General features: G+C 36.3%; 1 protein-coding gene across 5 annotated transcripts in view; it reads left to right on the top strand.

Moving 5' to 3' along the window:
• The first annotated feature begins 444 nt into the window (after positions 1-444).
• LOC150092840 (dynein axonemal intermediate chain 7-like) overlaps positions 445-19,940 on the top strand; it is a 497,248-nt gene continuing 477,752 nt past the window's right edge. For all 5 annotated transcript variants that reach the window (XM_090414468.1, XM_090414470.1, XM_090414471.1 and 2 more), the window contains exon 1: positions 445-524. In XM_090414468.1, coding sequence (XP_090270594.1) covers positions 519-524 — 6 coding nt within the window. In that variant the 5' untranslated portion in view covers positions 445-518. The remainder of the gene's footprint in view (positions 525-19,940) is intronic.

A 19,940-nucleotide genomic window follows, 5' to 3' on the forward strand; every position in this document is an offset into this window, starting at 1 on the left:
ACCGCCCACCTCAGTCTCCGAAAAGTCAGATAGGGCTAAAACGGCCTCACATACTCCCTGTACGAGAATAAAGGGCGTTAGGTTATTTATTATTATTATTATTATTATTATTATTATTATTATTATTATTATTATTATTATTATTATTATTATTATTATCACATCAGCTCTCCTGGTGTCAAAGACTCATCCAGAAAAAGAAAGACAGAGAGAGAGAGAGAGATTTGTGCGAAATAGTCCAGATGTGGTCTGATCAGGGCCTTATACAATGTTATATAATAATAATAATAATAATAATCTCCCTGAATTTAGAGGCAGCAAATTATTACTTGCCTAAGGTGCTGATGATACCACATACCTGATAACGTTCCGACAAACTCTCTCTTTCACACACACGTGGGAAAGGGTTGCTGTGTTTATTTAGAAGTTGCCAGGTGATGGTGAAAACAAACCGGTGTTGAAAGTATTGGAAACAGTTGGCTTATTATTATTATTATTATTATTATTTAATTGAATTAATGGGGGTAAGAGGAATACCTGTTTCAATAAATATTTATTATTTTTATATTTGGATGATCTAAGTTACTAATCTTATGACTGATTAATGATCAGCCCTGTTAACTTTCCAATTTCATTACGATAGGAATGTTTCGGTTTTAGAATAACATTTTCTAAACGTTCTGAAAAAAACGAATGTAAATGTTCTAAAAAATTCCAGATTTTAAATATGTTTAAATGCTTGTTTATTTTGGCATTCAATCATTTCAATGCAATCTTGATAATAACAATAATGGCCCTTATCATGTAATGTTAATATAATATTAACATTACATAATAAGGTACAGTAATATTTTTTTAAGTATTTATTCTCCTTCAAAGAAATTACATGTACACTGAGTAAATAATAATAATAATATTAATAACAACAATAATAATGATGATAATAATAATAATTACAAATTAATAATAATTAATAATATATAATTACCAATAATAATTATTATTATATTCTTATTATACAAACACTTCCTGGAGTAAAGATGCATCAAGAGAGGCAAAACTAACATGCTTTCTAACAGAGATAATGTTTATCATACCCCATCTTAAATTGGTTCAATGTTTGTATGCTCATACCTCAAAAAAGTCATACTGCACTATCTTATGCACAACATCTTAACTTCCAAGAATGACTTCAATCCCCTTTCCTCCTTCAACCCTGTGAAAAATATCCTGCATATCTGTTTGATATCTCTTAACAATTTATATGTCTAAATCATATTGCCCCTCCTCTGCCTATTTATTAGGGTCTGCAATTAACATTTTCTCAACCTGTCTTCATAATCAGTACTCCACAATCCCGATATTGATTTTGTTATCCATCTCTGAATTTTTTTCCAGAGCTTGCCTCTCACCTAGGAGAAGATGTAACCAAATTGATGTGCAGTAGTCCAGATGTGGTCTAATCAAAGCCTTGTACAGTGCAATGACCACATCCTTATCTCTGCTTATAAATGTTCTTCATAGTATCACACTAAAAATATTATACTAAAAGGGAATATGTATAAATGAATGACTATTTAATCATGTGGATACCTATTCATTAGACCTTTATTATTAAACTCATAAACAAAATAAAAAGCAAAGCTTTATAAACCTGCATTATTCCAGATCTTAGGCACACTTGGAAAATTAATTTCATTAATGCTAATAAATACATCACAAATGGCACAAATAGTAGAGTAGCAGTATCAGACTGTATACCCAAGGTCAGGAGGACAAACCAAGTTGGAATTAAGTGAATGAGTAGGGATATAAAGCAAGAGCTGCAAAAAAAAGAAAACATTGTGGAGGAAATATAAAGAAAAAGGGATTAACATATTTGTGAGCAGTACAAAGTACAAGCAAGAAGGGTGACTAGTATAGTGAGGAAGGCCAAATCAGACTATGAGAGAGAGAGAATTAGCCAAACAGGCCAGAGTAAACCCAAAGGCAATTGATGTGAAGTCATTAGCCTCTATATATACGAGTTGACCTGTTATGAGTTCCTTCATGCATAAACTTTGTTTGCTTACATTTCGATAAAGGATGAAGCCATGATATAATTTCTTGATCTTTAATTTATAATATAACCAAGTGGAAAAACTTTCAACATCTAAACTCAAAAGAGTTTTTTCACTATTTAGTAAGAAGAAAAATGACTATGGTAGGATGATTTTAAACAGTGCTCATGGTAGGAAGGTGACTGAACCAAAAGAAATAGTTGAGCTGCTGAGTGATCATTTTGCAAAGGTGTATCATCCAGTTGGTGATTACAGTTGCTGATGTTACATAGATGCATATTTACATTGAGGTAGATGAACAGGAGGTATTCAGCATATTAAAAAATATGAATGTGAACATAGCAGTGGGACAGGATGGCATATCAGCCTGTGTACTACGTGAATGTGCAAGAGAATTGGCATTGTGTCTGATGAAGTTGATCAATCCAAGTCTCAGCTCTGGCAGAGTTCCAAGGGAGTGGAAATATGGTAAGATAGTACCATTGCATAAAGATGGCTCCTAGACAGAGGTAGCAAACCAAAGACCAATTAATATATCAGGAGTGGTTGTTCACGTATTGGAAAAGTTGGTGAAAGGTAAAATACAACAGTGGTTAGATAGGAATACAATAATCTATAGTGGGCAGTATGGCTTTATAAAGGTTAAGTTCTGTCTCAGTAACTCATTCACATTTTATAATAAAGTGACAGCAGAATAGGTTAAAGGAAATGACTATACCCATGATGCTGCTTGAATTTGCCATGGCATTTGACAGAATACCACATGGAAATCTGTTATAAAAACTGGAGCAAATGGGAATGGAAATGAGGCTAGTAGCATGGATGGTGGGGTGGCTGACAGACAGACAGACACCAGAGTGTAGTACATTAGGGAATGGAATCTAGAAGAATGATGGTGACCAGTGGAGTAACTCAGGATTCTGTACTAGGGCCAATACTCTTTAATTTATGTATCAGTGATATAGGGAAAGATTTAAAAGGGGATATCCAGTCGTTTGCTGATGATGCAAAACTAGGGAGAGCAAAAGTGGATAAAGGTGATGTAGATATCCTGCAGGATGATTTAAATAAATTAGCATTGTGGGCAAAGGATAATGATTGTCAGTTTAATGTAGCAAAATGTAAGGTTATTATTATTACTATTATTATTAAGAGAAACCTCCAGGTAGTCAGGGACTCATCGTGGGAAGCCACATACCACACGCACCAGCTATCATACTTATTCTTAAATTCATTCACTCTGCTTGCACATACCACTTCCAATGGCAATCCATTCCAATCATGCACCACCCTATGAGAGAGAAATCTAGCCGTCACCTATTTCTTAGTGGAATTCATTATCAGCTTCGAATGCATGTTGATATTTCCGAATGTTGTCTGATTATTTTATTGACTTCCTTACTGCTCTCTTTGTATCTCTGAATAGCATGAATATCAGATGCGATATTAAGCCAATTTCTTATTTTTTCCCTTTTTCTTTACTGCCAGTTTACATTCTTCATCAAATCATTATTATTATTATTATTTTTTTTTTAATGTATTTTACATAGAATTCCAAATGAGCCTTCTGCTGTTACTTTTATGCTACTTTTGATATGGTTTTAAATGTTGCAATATTTCTGTTCTCTTTCAGCTGCTTATTTTTCAATTTTGTTTTAATTCTGATTCATATTTTCTTCTCTCCTCTGTTTTATTCAGTTTGTTATTCTTGTATTTCACTTGAATCACATGTGCAGAAAAATGTCTACTATTTATATATTGTTTATTCACTTTACTATATAAATTGAGTATATTAATAAAGAAGGACCTAATGCATGCTGCCTCCCATCCACTATTTTCAAATTCTTTGTATCTCTGAATACCATGAATATCAGATGCAATATTAAGCCAATTACTTATTTTTTCCCTTTTTCTTTACTGCCAGTTTACATTCTTTATCAAATCATTATTATTATTTGTTTTTTGATGTATTTTGCATAGAATTCCAAATGAGCCTTCTGCTGTTACTTTTATGCTACTTTTGATATGGTTTTAAATGTTGCAATATTTCTGTTCTCTTTCAGCTGCTTATTTTTCAATTTTGTTTTAATTCTGATTCATATTTTCTTCTCTCATCTGTTTTATTCACTTTGTTATTATTCTATTTCACTTGAATCACATGTGCAGAAAAATGTCTACTATTTATATATTGTTTATTCACTTTACTATATAAATTGAGTATATTAATAAAGAAGGACCTAATCCATGCTGCCTCCCATCCACTATTCTCAAATTTTCTCTTTAATTAACCTTTCCAATACCTTAACCACTACTCCTGTGTTAATAATTGATATGTAATTTTCTACACGACAAGTTATTGGAGGTATGTTTTAGCCAGACTGTGCAAATGGGCAGGTGTATGTGGGATACCAGTTAAATGTAGCAAAATGTAAGATTTTATAATTTGAGAAGTGATAATGGGATGTACAGTATAAGGTTGGTGAGGATATCTTAGATGAGGTGGAGAAGATGAAAGATCTAGGGATGATGGTGTAAAGGAAACTGAAATTTTGGGGATATTTTGCAAAATTGTGAAGACAAGCACAGTGGATTATGGCAATGATGTGGAGAACACTGACATGTAAAAGTTAAGATGTTATGATTCCATTGTATAAGGCTTTGATTTCACTGCATCTGGATTACTGTGCACAGATTTGGTTGCTTAGTTTTCAAAACGATGATGAGTTGTTGGGAGAGGATTTAGAGACAATTGACTAAGTTAGTTTTATGTCTCTGGAATGTGGAGTATGAGGGCAGATTGAGAGAATGCAAACTAGAGAGCCTAGTGGATAGAAGGAGGGGGGGGGGAACATTATTTAAGAAATATAAGTTGGTAATGGGTAATTACCAGATTAATGTGGATGAGATTTTTCATAGTGGCTGGAGACACAGGGATAACAAGAGGTCATACCTGGTAGCTGTATAAGGATCATGTGAGCAAGGGAGTGAGGAGTAGATATTTTGCATGGAGAGTGGTGGGTGATTGGAATGCATTGCCTGAAAGTGTGATGAGTGCAGAGACAGTGAATGCATTTAAGTCAAGATATGATGAACTGTATGTGTGAGAGTGGGACCTCCTGCAGTGAATTTCTCAACTTCATGGAGGGCCAGTGATGATAATAATAAATGTACTAGGAGATGAGCAATGAATGTAAGCTAAGCAATTATTATGGGAGACTTCAACTAGGTTTGAGGGAGGAAAGAGTGTATGGCAAGATAGAAATGGAACTTATACAGTTATTACTAAGGGATAATTATTTGAAACAGCATTTGATGAATTTGAGAGTGCTGGATTTGGTACCAGCATTACTTCCAGGCCTTCATGGAGTCTGAAGACTCATTATGCCAGGTTGAATAATTACAGACCACAATAACCATCATGTTTTTCATTGTGGTGTGATTTTAGTGTTGAATCACTTTTCCAACTTTTAGCAAAACATTCTAATCATTTGGGTGATCATTCATGACCACGTGTCATGCAAAAAAAAAAAAAATTCCTTTTCACTTACTCACATGACCCTTGTACAGTTTCCAGGATAAACTTTCATTCTTCCATCACCCATTATCCCGATATCTATCTGATAGGTTCCACTCACTAAGTTATATCTCAATCATATCACTCTCCTTCTCTTCCTCCTATCTACCAAGATCTGCAGACCATATTCCTTCAGTCTGTCCTCATACTGAATATTCTAGAATCCTGAGACATAGTTATTTACCTCTGCACCCTTTTTAATGTTTTCTTAACACTAATATAGTCAGGTGACCAGATCTATAACAGAAATTCAAATTAGGCCTGATTAGTGCCTTACACAGGGGAGCTATTTGTATATTAATGATATAGGGAATAATTTGAGGGAGGATTAGCATCAAGTTTGTATGGCAATTTCATGATGAGGAGTGCTTGAGGAGGAGAGTGTGAGAAAATTGCTTTTCCCAAAGTCCAAGGTTAAGGATTTAAGGATGTTAGCACTGATCTAAGGATCCAGAGAGGAAAAGTAAAAGAGATGATTATTTGGTCCAGGTACTAATGATCTAGCAGGTGACAAGTGTGGTATATAAGAAGATATGAAAGACCTGCTGGTACAAGTAAAAAAGAAGAGTGAGAAAGTACAGATTGTGAGTCTGCTGGCACAGCATAATAGAGACAAACCGAGAAGAAGAGATGATTGCAAATGAGTCAGTGCACAGGTTGTGTAGGAGGAATGGGGTGGAGTTTGATGGATGAAATGACTTATATTAAATATGAAGCAAGACATTTGCACTTGATTGGATTTGGAGTTGTTGTCTTGAGAAAGTATTATTCAATGGGAGTTTGTAAGTATAGAGCCAGAGCAACTAAAGTGTTATGGGGGAATGCAAGTGAATGGTATGTGAGTGGGAGAGTTTTGAAGGGTATTGCAGTTTATGCATACTAATGCCAGAGGTATTTGGAATAAGGGAGAGCAGTTTTTGCCTCACCATGGGCAGAAGTTATTACAACTGTTATTATTATTAATAATATAATCCTCCATGGAGTCATGGATTCATTGAGGAGGTTTCATGCTATCACACACAAGGTTATCAAACTGCACCTTAAAATCACTCAGTGTGTCAGCATTCACCATGTACACACTCTCAGGTAGTGCATTCCACTCACCAGCCATTTTCCATGTAAAGAACCTTGTCCTCCTTTGTTCACACCTATCTTATACAGTTTCCTGGAACAGCTGTTGGTTCTATCCCCTCCCATTCTATGAAAAATGAACAATTTCTTCTATATTTACATATATATCAATCATACTCTCAAGGTGCTTGCTTCTTGATGCACACATTACTGGTGTCTGCTTAGCATCGTCTTTGATGGGCAGCATGGGTTTGCTAATGGGAGATTAGCAAATAGATTTCTATTTTCCCTCAAATTATTGACGTACAAATTAACACGTTCGCTGCCACGCTACTTCGGCATAGTCTGTTCCCGTACACTGAGCAGTTTCACTTCTTCAAGGTCAGTACGGTAATCTCGTTGCCGGCGGTAAGCGTCATACGAGTATACTCGTAGTTGGCTTGTGCAGAGCATATACCATCTATGAGTATATGCAGTTTTGCTGCTAGCTCCACAAGCCAAGCATTTTCACTTCTTCAAGGTCAGTACGGTAAGCGTCATACGAGTATACTCGTAGCTGGCTTATGTAGCTCATATATGAACTACGAGTATACTCGTAGTTTGTATATGAGTAGCGAATGTGTTAAACAGTAGAGGACCAAGTACTGAGCCTTTTGGTACACCACTAGTCACCTGCCTTCTCCTGGATGACTCAACTCCTTCATAAAGTACTCTTTAATATCAGTTCATCACCAACCTCTAATCCAAACCACCAGCTTCACATCCATCTCCATTTGCTCCAATTTATGCAGCAGAGTTCCATGTGGAATCCTGTCAAATGCGTTTGCAAAGTCCAGATTCAGTGAATAGCCATTTCCTCTATCGAACTCAGTTGTCACTAAGCAAATTACTAAGGCAAAATCTACGTTATAGGAACAAAACTACTGTATATTGCTCTCTATAAAGTATTACATTCCTGTCCATCAAGTCTTGAATTCTGTCTTTTGCAGACTTCTCCAATATCTAAACCATTGCTCCTGAGATACTGATTGGCTGATAATTTGCTACTTCTGTTTTGGGTCCTTCTTTATGCAGTGAAACCATTTTTCCCTCTTTCCACTTCATTGGCATCTTTCCAGAACTGAGGCTTAAATTAAGCAGCTTAGTACAAGGAGATTCCTTTAAACATTCTCGTAATACATGGGCTGATATCCAATGCATGGTTGTGTTCACATTAAGGTTCTACACTATCGTAAGAATCTCCAGTTCATCTACCTCTATTCTCTCATCAGTCAATGTCACATCTAGCACCCACCACTTGGATGGTACATCCAGGCATGCAAACAATTGCACATTTGCAAAATAATCACTTAGTGACTCAGCTATTTTATTTGCTTCTCTTCGCTGCCTCTCATCAGCCTTCTTGTCAGTCATGGATATGCTGATCACTTTTTTCTTTATATTCTTTCCCTCCCAGAACTTTTTTCCCACTGCAATTCCTGTTTAATGATGTTGTCCATCTATCTAACTCCTACTTGATTTATCTTCCTAACTCTGGATGGGTATATGGTTGGATATTGTTTTCTGTAAACACCCATTGACAATCTTCAATGCACTGCTAACATCTCTCCCCCTCCAAATTCTTATGCTACAATTCTACTTCTTTATCTCACAATCCATAAAGGACCATAGAGTAGATTTTAGGAAATATTCCTCACAGAAGTCTTTCCCTTAGTTCTTGATTGACACCTTGCTTTCAGTTCTGTAAATGAAGCACCTTTCCAATTTTTTTATATATTATCTATCAAATTTATTCCAGGTCTGCCTCTTTTTCGAGTTATTGGAATAAGTACTTCAAGAACTTGCATTGGTAGACCATTTGATCTGCTGATATGTTCATGCCACCTAAGTTGTTTCCTTTGAAACTTAGTTATGATGTTATCTCTTGGACTGGCATAAGAACTGATTCTTTGTCTTATTTCAAAATTTGTGATGTGATGTGATCAGTGTCACATCACAAATTTTGAAGTAAGACAAATGCCAGCAACCTCTTTTCAATTTCTTTTAGGAAGGTCCAAGTTTCACTTCTATGCAGAAGTACTGAATTAACTAATGTGTCAATAAGGCATAATCCATTTGTAATTGTAAGCTTGTTATCTGGCCATAGTGATGTTAGTTTTTGGAGTACTGCTGTAGCTTTTTCAATTTTTGTTCTAATATCCTGTCTTGATCTTCCTTCTTTATTGAAGATGTTGTCCACGTATTTAGTTTTTCAGTATTTCTTATATTTTTAAGAGTATAAGCTAATTTTGTGATGATTTCCTGAAGATCTGATTTGTTTTCTGCTGGAAGATCAATATCATCTGCAAACTTTGGATGGTTTATTCTCCTTCCTCCTACCATCACTTCAATATCATAGTTCCCCAGAGCTTCATTTACAACATATTCGAGGAAACAGTTAAATAACATTGGTGATAATTTGCAACCCTCTCTCTCTCTCCACACTCCATTGGAAAGGGAGTGCTGTAATTCCTTTGATTTCAGCCATCATTCAGGAGATGAGTACAGAGATTCAGTCAGTGTATTATTTTGCTGTATTCTGAAATGTAGAACTGTTGAGGGAAAGAGAAAGAGAGGAAGACAAAGACTGAAGTGGATGAAAAATATAGAAGACTGGACCTATCTCTCATATGAGTAATGCAGCAGAGAGGCACAGAATAGGACATGGTGGAGATACATGGTAGTTAATCTCCTGGAGGGAGAAGACACCTGACAGGACAGGACAGAATTTTCCAAAGGGCATCATGCCAGATGAAATCAAAGGCTTTCTATAGGTCAGTAAAATTATGGCACATAATTATGTTCTATGTAATTTTCTCCAATGATATGGAGCGTAGATATATATGGTTAATTGTACTCCTGTTCTTTCTAAATCCAGCCTGGAAGTCTGAAAAATTGAATTCTATTTTTGCTTCAATATGAGAGTAAGATGTCCAGAAATATTTTGTTTGGGTGGCAGATGAGGCTAATTGTCCTAAAATTCTTGCACTTTTTGCTGTTTCCTTTTTTTTTTTTTTTGGAATGGGAATAAGGATGATTGTGCATTAATCTTTTGGCCAGATCTCAGTGTTCAGCACCTGCTGGTAAATTTTGTGGATTGCACTAACAGTAGGTCCCCCCCCCCTCCTCCTCCTTTAAGTAGTTCTGTTTGAATAGTGTCAATTCCTGATTTTGATTTTAGGATGGCTCTTTCTACTTCTCTAAGTATAGGAATCACTGTTCTCTGTTATCATTGGGACAATTTCCTCTAAATTTTGTTGGTCCAAGCTCCATATCATTGGAGAAAATTACATAGAACATAATTATGTGCCATAATTTTACTGACCTATAGAAAATGACCTATAGACTGTTCAACATCACAGTTGAACAGTCTACTTAAGTAATCATGTCATCTTTTCAGTATTTTTTCATGATCAGTAATATTCAGTAATATTTGTTCCATCCTCATGCTCATTCATCCTGCTCTTGTGAACAAAAGGCTTTGTTAATATCTTAAGTTTTAATAATGGCAAACCGTGAGCAGACATATAAATATAAAATTAATAACGGAAAAACTCACATAAAAAAAGATTATTTAATAGTATAATTTTCGCCTATGTGTCACAGGCATCTTCAGTACATATTAAGCTCAAATTAAACAATAACTGACAATTCCAAAAAGCGCCCCCTAAATAGCTAGTGTAAGATAACTAAAAAGGTAAATACATTTCCTAACAAAAAAAAAAAAAAAAAAAAAAAAAAAAATTATATATACAATAAAAAGTTAGGAAAGAGTAGCGGAATTATAAAGTACTATCTCCCATAAAGGGGGTAGACGTAAACCATCAGATCTGTTTAAGTTAGGAGAGAGTGAAGTAAAGTTTCACATAGTTCTTTATAAAGCCGTTCCATTAGGAACCGACTTTTGTGAAGGACTTGTCTTCTTCCAATGAACTCTATGTCTAGTGATGATGGCATCTGCAAGTCCAGACTGTCCAGGTTCAAGGTATTGAATATAAGACTGGTGTTCTTCTAGCCAAATGGAGGCAGATCTTCCTATTTGTCTGAAATAAGATAATCCACAAGAGCAAGGAATCTGGTAAACACTGGATAATTAAGATGTGGAAGCTTGTCCTTAGGAGAAAGTAAGAAAGGCGGAAATTTTTCTGAATGGTCGAAAGACAACAAAAATATTCAGTGGTTTTAAAACTTTTGCTATATGTTCACTAATTCCTTGTACATAAGGGATAGGAATTAGAATTAGAATCAGTCTATAGAAAGATGACTCATACAGGCCATTATATCCTTGCTGAATCTCATCACCATCCCAGTCAAAAGGAACTATTAAAACACTGGTTCATCGGGCCCACTCCTTTTTTTTTTCAGACGATCTATTACAGAAAGAACTGCAATATATTACTTCTTCCTTTCTATCTAATGGATATAAGACCTCCTTCATCAAAAGAGCTTTGAGTAGTTTTAATATGTCTTCCTCTTCAAATACAGAAGAAATAACACACATTCCTATCCCTTATGTAACATTAGTGAACGTATAGCAAAACTTTTAAAACCACTGAATATTTTTGCCTTTTGAACCATCCAGAAAAATCTCCACCTTTCTCACATCTTCTAAGGACAGGCTTCCACATCTTAATTATCCAGGTGTTTACCAGATTCCTTGCTCTTGTGGATTATCTTATTTCGGACAAACAGGAAGATCTGCCTCCATTCGGCTAGAAGAACACCAGTCTTATATTCAATACCTTGAACGTGAACAGTCTGGACTTGCAGAACATGTCATCATCACTAGACATAGAGTTTATTGGAAGAAGACAAGAGTCCTTCACAAAAGTCGGTTCCTCATGGAACGGCTTTATAAAGAACCATGTGAAACTTTACTTCACTCGCCTAACTTAAACAGATCTGATGGTTTATGTCTATCCCCTTTATGGGAGATAGTACTTTATAATTAAGCTAATCTTTCCTAACTTTTTATTGTATATATAATTTTTTTTTTTTTTTTTGTTAGGAAATTTATTGACCTTTTCAGTTATCTCACAGTAGCTACTTAGATGGCGCTTTTTGGAATATTCAGTTATAGTTTAATTTGAGCTTAATATGTACTGAAGATGCCTGTGACACATAGGCGAAAATTATACTATTAAATAATCTTTTTTACGTGAGTTTTTCTGTTATTAATTTTATAGTTAATATGTTAATTATTTGGCATGTTGTTGTATGGTTGTTCTTATGAAGATTAACTTCAGTTTATTTGCATTCTGCAGGTAACCATTTATATTTTGAAAACTTTACCTCCTTTTTAATCTGTGTGTTCAGATAATTATACTGTTCATTGTTGTTTTCAATGTGTCAAATTGGTTGTAATTTTCATCACTGTTCAGAAAGCTGTAATATTTCTTGGGTAATCAAGGTTTATTAATACTGCATTTTTTCCTAGGATATTTTTAGCTGCTTCAGTTTGAAGCAGCTAAAAATATGCTAGGAAGAAAATGTTGTCCTTGAGAACTATTGGTAAGCAGTGTCAAGATCAAGAGAGTCAGGAGGTATTCCAGAAAGAGCAGAAGCATGATTTGTTTTAAATAATTCTTTAGTGGCATTTTATTTGAGTTGTGTCAAGTTAAACTTTTGTCTTCTTATTTTTCTTGCGGTTATAAATCCAAATTTAAACATAAATGTTACTATTACTAAATTATGGTCATTTTCAGTGTCAACACTTGGGAAAGATCTAGTTTTTGCTTGAGTTTATACAAGTTTTATATTTAGTTTTTATAAGTATATAATCAATTTGATTCTGAGTTCTTCCATCTAGAAAGATCCAGGCCCATTTTCATGACCTTTTATGTGGGAAAAGCTACAATTTTGCTGCAAGCTAATTCCTCAGCTTTTTATAATTCCACATATCTTTTCTTAACAGAAAATTTTGCATGTCTGACAGTCTCTTTGGTAAAGATGACATGATTACTTTCCCCAAGCAGAGGAAGCATAACTAGATTGGTTACTGCTAAGTTCTGTGATGATATGAGTAGATCCAGCACTCTCAAACCTTGTCCTCTCCATTACATGGTATCTCAGGTAATCTAGCATTCTCAAACCACATCAGTATCTCCATTACATGCTATTGCAGATAATTATCTCATAGTAGCTATATAAATTTAATTTCCTTCTTTTCCCTCTTACCATTCTTCCTTCTAGTCTGTCTTCCCATAGTTGAAAGACTATGGAGAGATAGATACCCCATAATAATAACTTGACCTGCACTCATGCTTATTTGCCAATGCATACCATCTACATTCTGACCCCTGGCCTCTAGTAGCACTGTATACAGTGGTATCTCGCTAATCCGAACTAATAAAAACCGTAATCGTTTGGATTAGCGAAAAGTTCGGATTAGCGAATTTTTCCCCAAGAGACAACAATGAATAGCGTTTGAGACAAAAATAATCAGAAGGCATATTCTGGTAATTGGACCACATTTTTTTTATTAAGCTAAAAGCATAATAAAGAAATAAAACCCAACAAGTTTGGTAAGTCGTTTGACTTACATCTTCAGGGGAAAAAGGTAACTGAAAGTTAAAACAACAAAAAAGAGAAATTAATAGTTCATACTATACAGTTGTAGCCATCTGACTGTTGATAAAATTAAAAAATCAGAATGCAGATTCAAAGCAGTGCTAAGTTTAAACAATGCTGGATGATGCCACTCTCTGTTGTTCACGATCATAATGTCCGAGGTCTGACTGAGGTATATTTTTTTATCAAAGCTGACCAAACTTGGTGCAGAATTAAGCCTTGGCTTTTATTGCATTGTGTTGGAATTCTAAGCATGTTTGCAGCTTCTTTAAATTTCCTTATGTAACAGTTTTTTTCTATATAAGACGTGTTTGTTTTCTGCCAGAGTACATTGTGGCCGGTGGAAGTGGTATGGAAAGCTAGACCTGATTTGTGTTCCCTTCTGTTTTGTACATCCTTTTGGTGTTCGTTTATGCATATTTCCCCAGATCTTCCTGTCTGTCCTATGTAGCAGATGCCGCAAGAACAATAAATTTTATAAACACGTGGTTTTTTTAAAGAATGATGTGGAGGTTTCGGTGGATATAGAAATCTTGAAATTTTTTACAGCGGCAGAAAGGCTACTTTGATGTTATGTTTGTTTAGTAATTTAGCCATCTTGTCTGTAACATTCTTGATATATGGAAGCATGATGGCGTTTTTGAAATCTTGTTTCTGTGAGATGCTTGTAAGAGGTGTGTGGAGGATTTTTTTGATAGTCTTGGGTTCATAACCATTTTTTTTTTGAGGATCTGTGTTAAATATTCCAATTCTTCATTTCTCTGTTTTTCTGTGCTGGAAATATTATAAGTTCAGTCCCTCAGGGTTTTTATTAGATCTATTTTTATTTATTAATTTTTTTTTTTTTTCGAAGGGTGGCGGTGTGAGGCCGCATTAAGAAATCTTCCTGAGGGACAGAGCTTATAATATTTCCAGCACAGAAAAACAGAGAAATGAAGAATTGGAATATTTAACACAGATCCTCAAAAAAAATGGTTATGAACCTAAGCTATCAAAAAATCCTCCACACACCTCCTACAAGCATCTCACAGAAACAAGATTTCAAAAACGCCATCACGCTTCCATATATCAAGAATGTTACAGACAAGATGGCTAAATTACTAAACAAACATAACATCAAAGTAGCCTTTCTGCTACTTTGATGTTAGACAGATGGGAAGATCTGGGGAAATACGCATGAACAAACACCAAAAGGATGTAAAAAACAGAAGGGAACACAAATCAGGTCTAGCTTTCCATACCACTTCTACCGGCCACAATGTACTCTGGCAGATAACAAACATGTCTTATATAGAAAAAAACTGTTACATAAGGAAATTTAAAGGTGACCAAGCTTGAGCACAGTAATCCAAATGTGGAAGCCTTATAAAGGGGAATAATCTCTGGATGTTAGTGTATTCTTCAATATCCAAGTAATCCTATGTGCAATCTTGGACACCTTAGCAATGTGTCCCCTGAACTTCATCTCCCTATCCACCAACACCTCCAAGTCCCAAGCCTCATCAATCTCTTGGATTACCATTCTATCAAAAAAAAGATTACCAGCAGTATACACAGCTGGTAATCTTTTATTCCCAAAATGCATAAATTCACACTTTTTCACATTGAACTGACATCCATTATGTTTTGCCCATTTTGCCACTTATTTAAATCATCTGGTAAACTCTCAACATTGGCTTGAATTTTTATTGCACTACCCAACTTTGCATCGTCAACAAACGACTGAATATCTCCTTTCAAGCCATTTCCTATATCATTTATGTACAAATTAAACAATAACAGCTCAAGCACAGAACCCTGAGGCATACCACTGGTCACCTGCCCCATCCTGGACTCTGCTCCTCCATACACCACTTTCTGGTATCTCTCCCTGACTCATTCTCTTATCCATATCACCAGTTTAGTATCCATCCCCATCGGCTCTAATTTACACATCAGTATTCCATGGGGTATCCTATCAAAAGCCTTAGCAAAATCCAGAAGTACCACTGTGTAGCCAGTTCCTTTGTCCAACTCAGATGTCAATCTATTATGAAAAAGTTAATAGATTGTTAAGGCAGGATCTACCTTTTACAGAACCATGTTGGCCTCTATAAAGTATCATATCCTGATCCACCCATTCTTGAATTTTGTCTTTAGCCAACTTTTCCAATACAATCAATGGTGATTGGTCTGTAATTAACTACTGCAGTTTTAGATCTTCCTTCCTTCCTTAAGGATCTTCCTTCCACTCCCTAGGGATTATACCGAAGTTCACACTTAAATTAAATAACCAAGGAAGAGGCAGTGACAATTCCTTTGCACATTCACGCAACACCCGAGCTAATATTCATCTAAACCTACAGCAGTTGTTGCATTTAAATTCTGCAATATACTAAGTACCGCTGATTTATTAACTTCAATTCCCACATTAGTTATTGCTACAGGTACAGAGATATCCTCACTTGGGTGATAGACTTTTGAAAAGTGATCACTCAGTAACTCTACTATTACATCTGAATTGGTCACCTCAATACCATCAGCACCCACTAAGGTTGTCCTTCCAAAGTCATTCTTCCTTTTATTTGCCACATAGCGGAAGAACTCTTTGGAATTATCCTTGATCTCCTTGGCTAATGTCTTCTCATAATCTTATTTAGATTTTTCTTACTATGCTGGAACTTCCTAGCTTGAGCCTTGTACTGCTCATGGGTGTACTGATCGCCTTTCTCATTGTAAATTCTCCATAACATTTTCTTTTTTTGCAGATCAAGCTTGATACTACTGCTCATCCATCTAACGCCTGTCTCGTTTGACTTCCTGACCATGTAGACACAATCTAATATTGCTTTCCTCAGATACCCGCTGATTTTATCCCATGCACTGCTAACATCTTTCCCCTGCAATTTGTTCTGCCATGGGACAGCTGTAAACTCACTCTGAAGCTTGTTATAATTACCTAACCTGTGGTTCCATATATATACCCCCTTCTTAAGAGAGAAATCCACAGATTTTGCAACCTCCCAAGTCAATACCACATGATCGCTCTCACCAATTGGAGGGAACAAGGACACCTTACTTATGTATATGTCCTCTGAACCAATGACCAGGTCCAACACTCTCACACCACGAGTCCCTTCAGTTATGTGCTGTTTCTAGTAATTATCTTTTAGAAGGTGTATGAATCCATTTCCTTTTTGCCACATGATATTTCCTCCTTCCAATTGATATCACGTCCACACAGTTAGCCTAGTGGCTTTGTGCTTTGCAACCATATGCCTGAGGAAGGAGTGTCTTAGGTTCAATTCCCCTCGACAATGTGAGGAGCTTAAGGATCTTCCTCAGCCATAGCCAAGTTGGCCAGTCTTGGGTGTGGACAGCAGGATTTTTTCCGCCAGTTTATCTGGGGTTTTTCATCCCGCAAGGAGGCAAACCGGCCCGTGAACACACAGCGATACAGTCAGGAATACTTAGAGGCATAAGGCTGACCATCTTATCCTTGTATTTCAGTTACGAAATCCAAGCTGCTTGGAAGATTGTGGTCCTTAAAGGCCTGTTAAAACTGTTGGGATAGATAGAATTGATATCACCATAATTAAAATCCCCCATGATAATCACTAACCCTGCACTCATTGCACTAATTTGCTGATGCATGAATTCAATATCATCCCTTGAACCCGTCCCCCCGACCTATAACAGCAACCAACTGTATATTTGGTTGCATTGGTCACTATTTCACACTAGACCACCTCAAATGAACTATTATTCACGTCTATCTTCTTGATATACTACTTTCTTTGGCTGCAACTCATTAGCTATCATCAACAGTACTCCAAGTCTTACTAATGACTATAAGCTTTGGCCAAGTTGAGGTAACCAATGCCCAAAACTCCTCTCTGTTATTCCAAATACTTCTCGCATTAGTGTACATAAGCTGCAGTATCCCCTTCATCTTATAGCATTCCTCATACCAGGTGTTGATTATCCCACTAAAGTCAAGAACCTGATTGTAGTCTTCTCCCATTCACTGGCCTCTAGAATGATTGCACTGTCACTCACCTCTGTCTGGGAAACTAGAATACTCTAATTTCCCTGACTCAGTACTTCTACTCTCACTAAACAATGCTTTCTGAAGACAGCTAACTTTGAATCCATTCAAATGCATATTATCAACCTTATATAAGTCCTTCCTTCCATCAGATTTACTCCACACATCCAGAAACTCTACACCATTCCTCCTACACAACCTGCCCACTGACTCACTCATGATAATAGCTCTTTATCTCAGCTTATCTCTATCATACTGTGCAAACTCACAACTTTTACTTTCTTACTCTTCTTAGTTGCTTGTACACTGAAGGACCATTGAATTAGGGATAGGAGATGCTGTACAAATTCTGTACCGCAGTGCCCGCATTTTGTGCATGCATGGCCAAAACTGTGGTTATACTTAGCTGTCAATGTTGGCTTCCCCAAGCATTCATCGTGAGAGTGTAATGGGAAAGATGCAGGATTAGATGCATTTGATAGAGGGCAGATCGTAGCTGCCCGAGAGATGGGTCACTCGATCTCTGAAATTGTCAGTGAACTTAGATTTTCTCGTATGATAACTTCAAGAGTGTTCCAGGAATATGAAAATTCTGGAAAAAAATAAGCACCTGGACAAAATGCAAAGGGTAATCAGCGTTGAATGATTGTGGGATTCACCATCTGACTCAATAGGGGCCAGACATTATCTCAAATCATCTCCCATCTGGATGATGATTCCAGCCAGAAAGTCAGTGCGGGACTGTACAATGTTGACTTCACTATCTTGGCTTCGGGAGCTGCTGACCTACAAATCCCACTTCTAACAGCACAACACTGGACTGAATGCCTTGCCTGGGCTAAAAGAACATCAAAACCAGATGATTGAAAATTGGTGATGTGTAGTCTGGAATGATGAATCATGGTTTAAACTTCACAGTGCTGATGGGAGACCGAGGATATGTCGCCAACCCCATGAAGCCATGGATCCTGCATGTCGAGTTGGAACTGTACAAGCTGGCGGTGGGCCTGGGGTGTCTTCAGTTGAATGTCTTTGGGACTATTGGTATGTGTACTGACTCAGTGCATCCAGGTACATTGAACTCATAGCCAATCATTTACACCCATTTATGTCCATCATGCATTCCAATGGAGATGGCATCTATTGGCAAGACCACTTTTCATTTCACAGGTCCAGGCAGGCTACTGCTTGGTTCCAGGAGCATTCTGTTGACTTTGAAATAATGAAGTGGCTACCTATAGGTCCTGATTTAAATCCCATCTAAAATCTTTAGGACACCATCGAGCAGAGTGTTTGGGCCCGTGTCCCATCACACTGAACTTGAGCAAATTGTGGACACCTCTGAAGGATGCATAGGTCACTATACCTGTGAAACATTTTTGCAAGCTTGTGGAGTCCTTGCCTCGTCGTATGGTAGCCATTATCAGGGTCAGAGGGGGGGGGGGTCCAATGCATTATTAGGTAGCTATTCCTAATTCAATGCTATTTCATTTTCAGCCAAAATAATAATTTCTTTCACCTTCATCATTGTTTGCATCCTTAATTTTACTTCAGGGCATGATTTCAATACAATCTCCTCAAGCACTTCTCTTATCGTGGAATCACTACACAAAATATGATCCTTATTCTCTCCCCTTCATTGTTGCATATTCTGCTTTCTTTCTCCTTGCATCTTTCATTTCTGTCATACCACACACACCAGGCATTTCTCCCAATCATTCAGTCTCACATTTCATTCAGCTTAGGACTCCACTTAAGTGTGTTATCTCTTCCATTATCATCTGGTCATTTCTTCATTTTCCATCATTTCTTTCTTACTGTCACTCTTACCACATGCATGCCCCTACCAGAACTGACCTCTGCATCCCTATTCTCCTGATGTACTTCTATTCTTTATGGCTTCAGTTCTGCTATCATTAGCAAAATTTCTACTCCCATTATGTTCCCTTTGAATATCCTGTACCATAAGATGGGGTTACTTTGGAGGTCAAACTTTGCTCCAATTGGCAAAATATTTTCAATTGACTCTGGAAACATATTTAGTATTTGAAATGATGTAGCCATTTTTTTTTTTTAAGTATTGTATTAGTATTGGCAACACTGCTATACCATATTCTCCCTGCTCATGTTAGCTTCTACAGGTGCTCTAATTCTCAAACATAGCAGAATTGTGCATTTGGTTAACTAGAAAAATTTGCTTGCCTCAGCAATTTATTACCATTTTTTTTAAGGTAAGGCATATATAATTCTTTTACTTAATTCCTCTAGTTTTATAATATCTAAGTTTTTTCTTATTTTATTAACATTTCTTGACTTTATAGAACATTAATTTACTCCAAATTTTAATTTTCTGGGGATACTTTGCTCCACCTGTGTTTTGAGTTTACAAATGGAAAATTACTGTGAAAAAGAGCTTGCTTCCATAGCTGATGATGATGAGGAAATAGCAACTTCTTCAACAAAGTTAAAAGAGGTAGAAAAAAATAATTTTGTTTCATCAGTTGGGCAATACGTTATGTTCATGTATGAAGGCGAATATTTTCAGGGGAAAATTTCCGAAATAAATAAGGAAGAAGCAAAAATAAGCGCAATGCAGAAA

Source organism: Typopeltis vanoorti, chromosome 25 (genome assembly GCF_054136105.1).
Source record: "Typopeltis vanoorti isolate ZY-2024b chromosome 25, IOZ_Tvanoo_1.0, whole genome shotgun sequence".
In the NCBI taxonomy this organism is placed as follows: domain Eukaryota; kingdom Metazoa; phylum Arthropoda; class Arachnida; order Uropygi; family Thelyphonidae; genus Typopeltis; species Typopeltis vanoorti.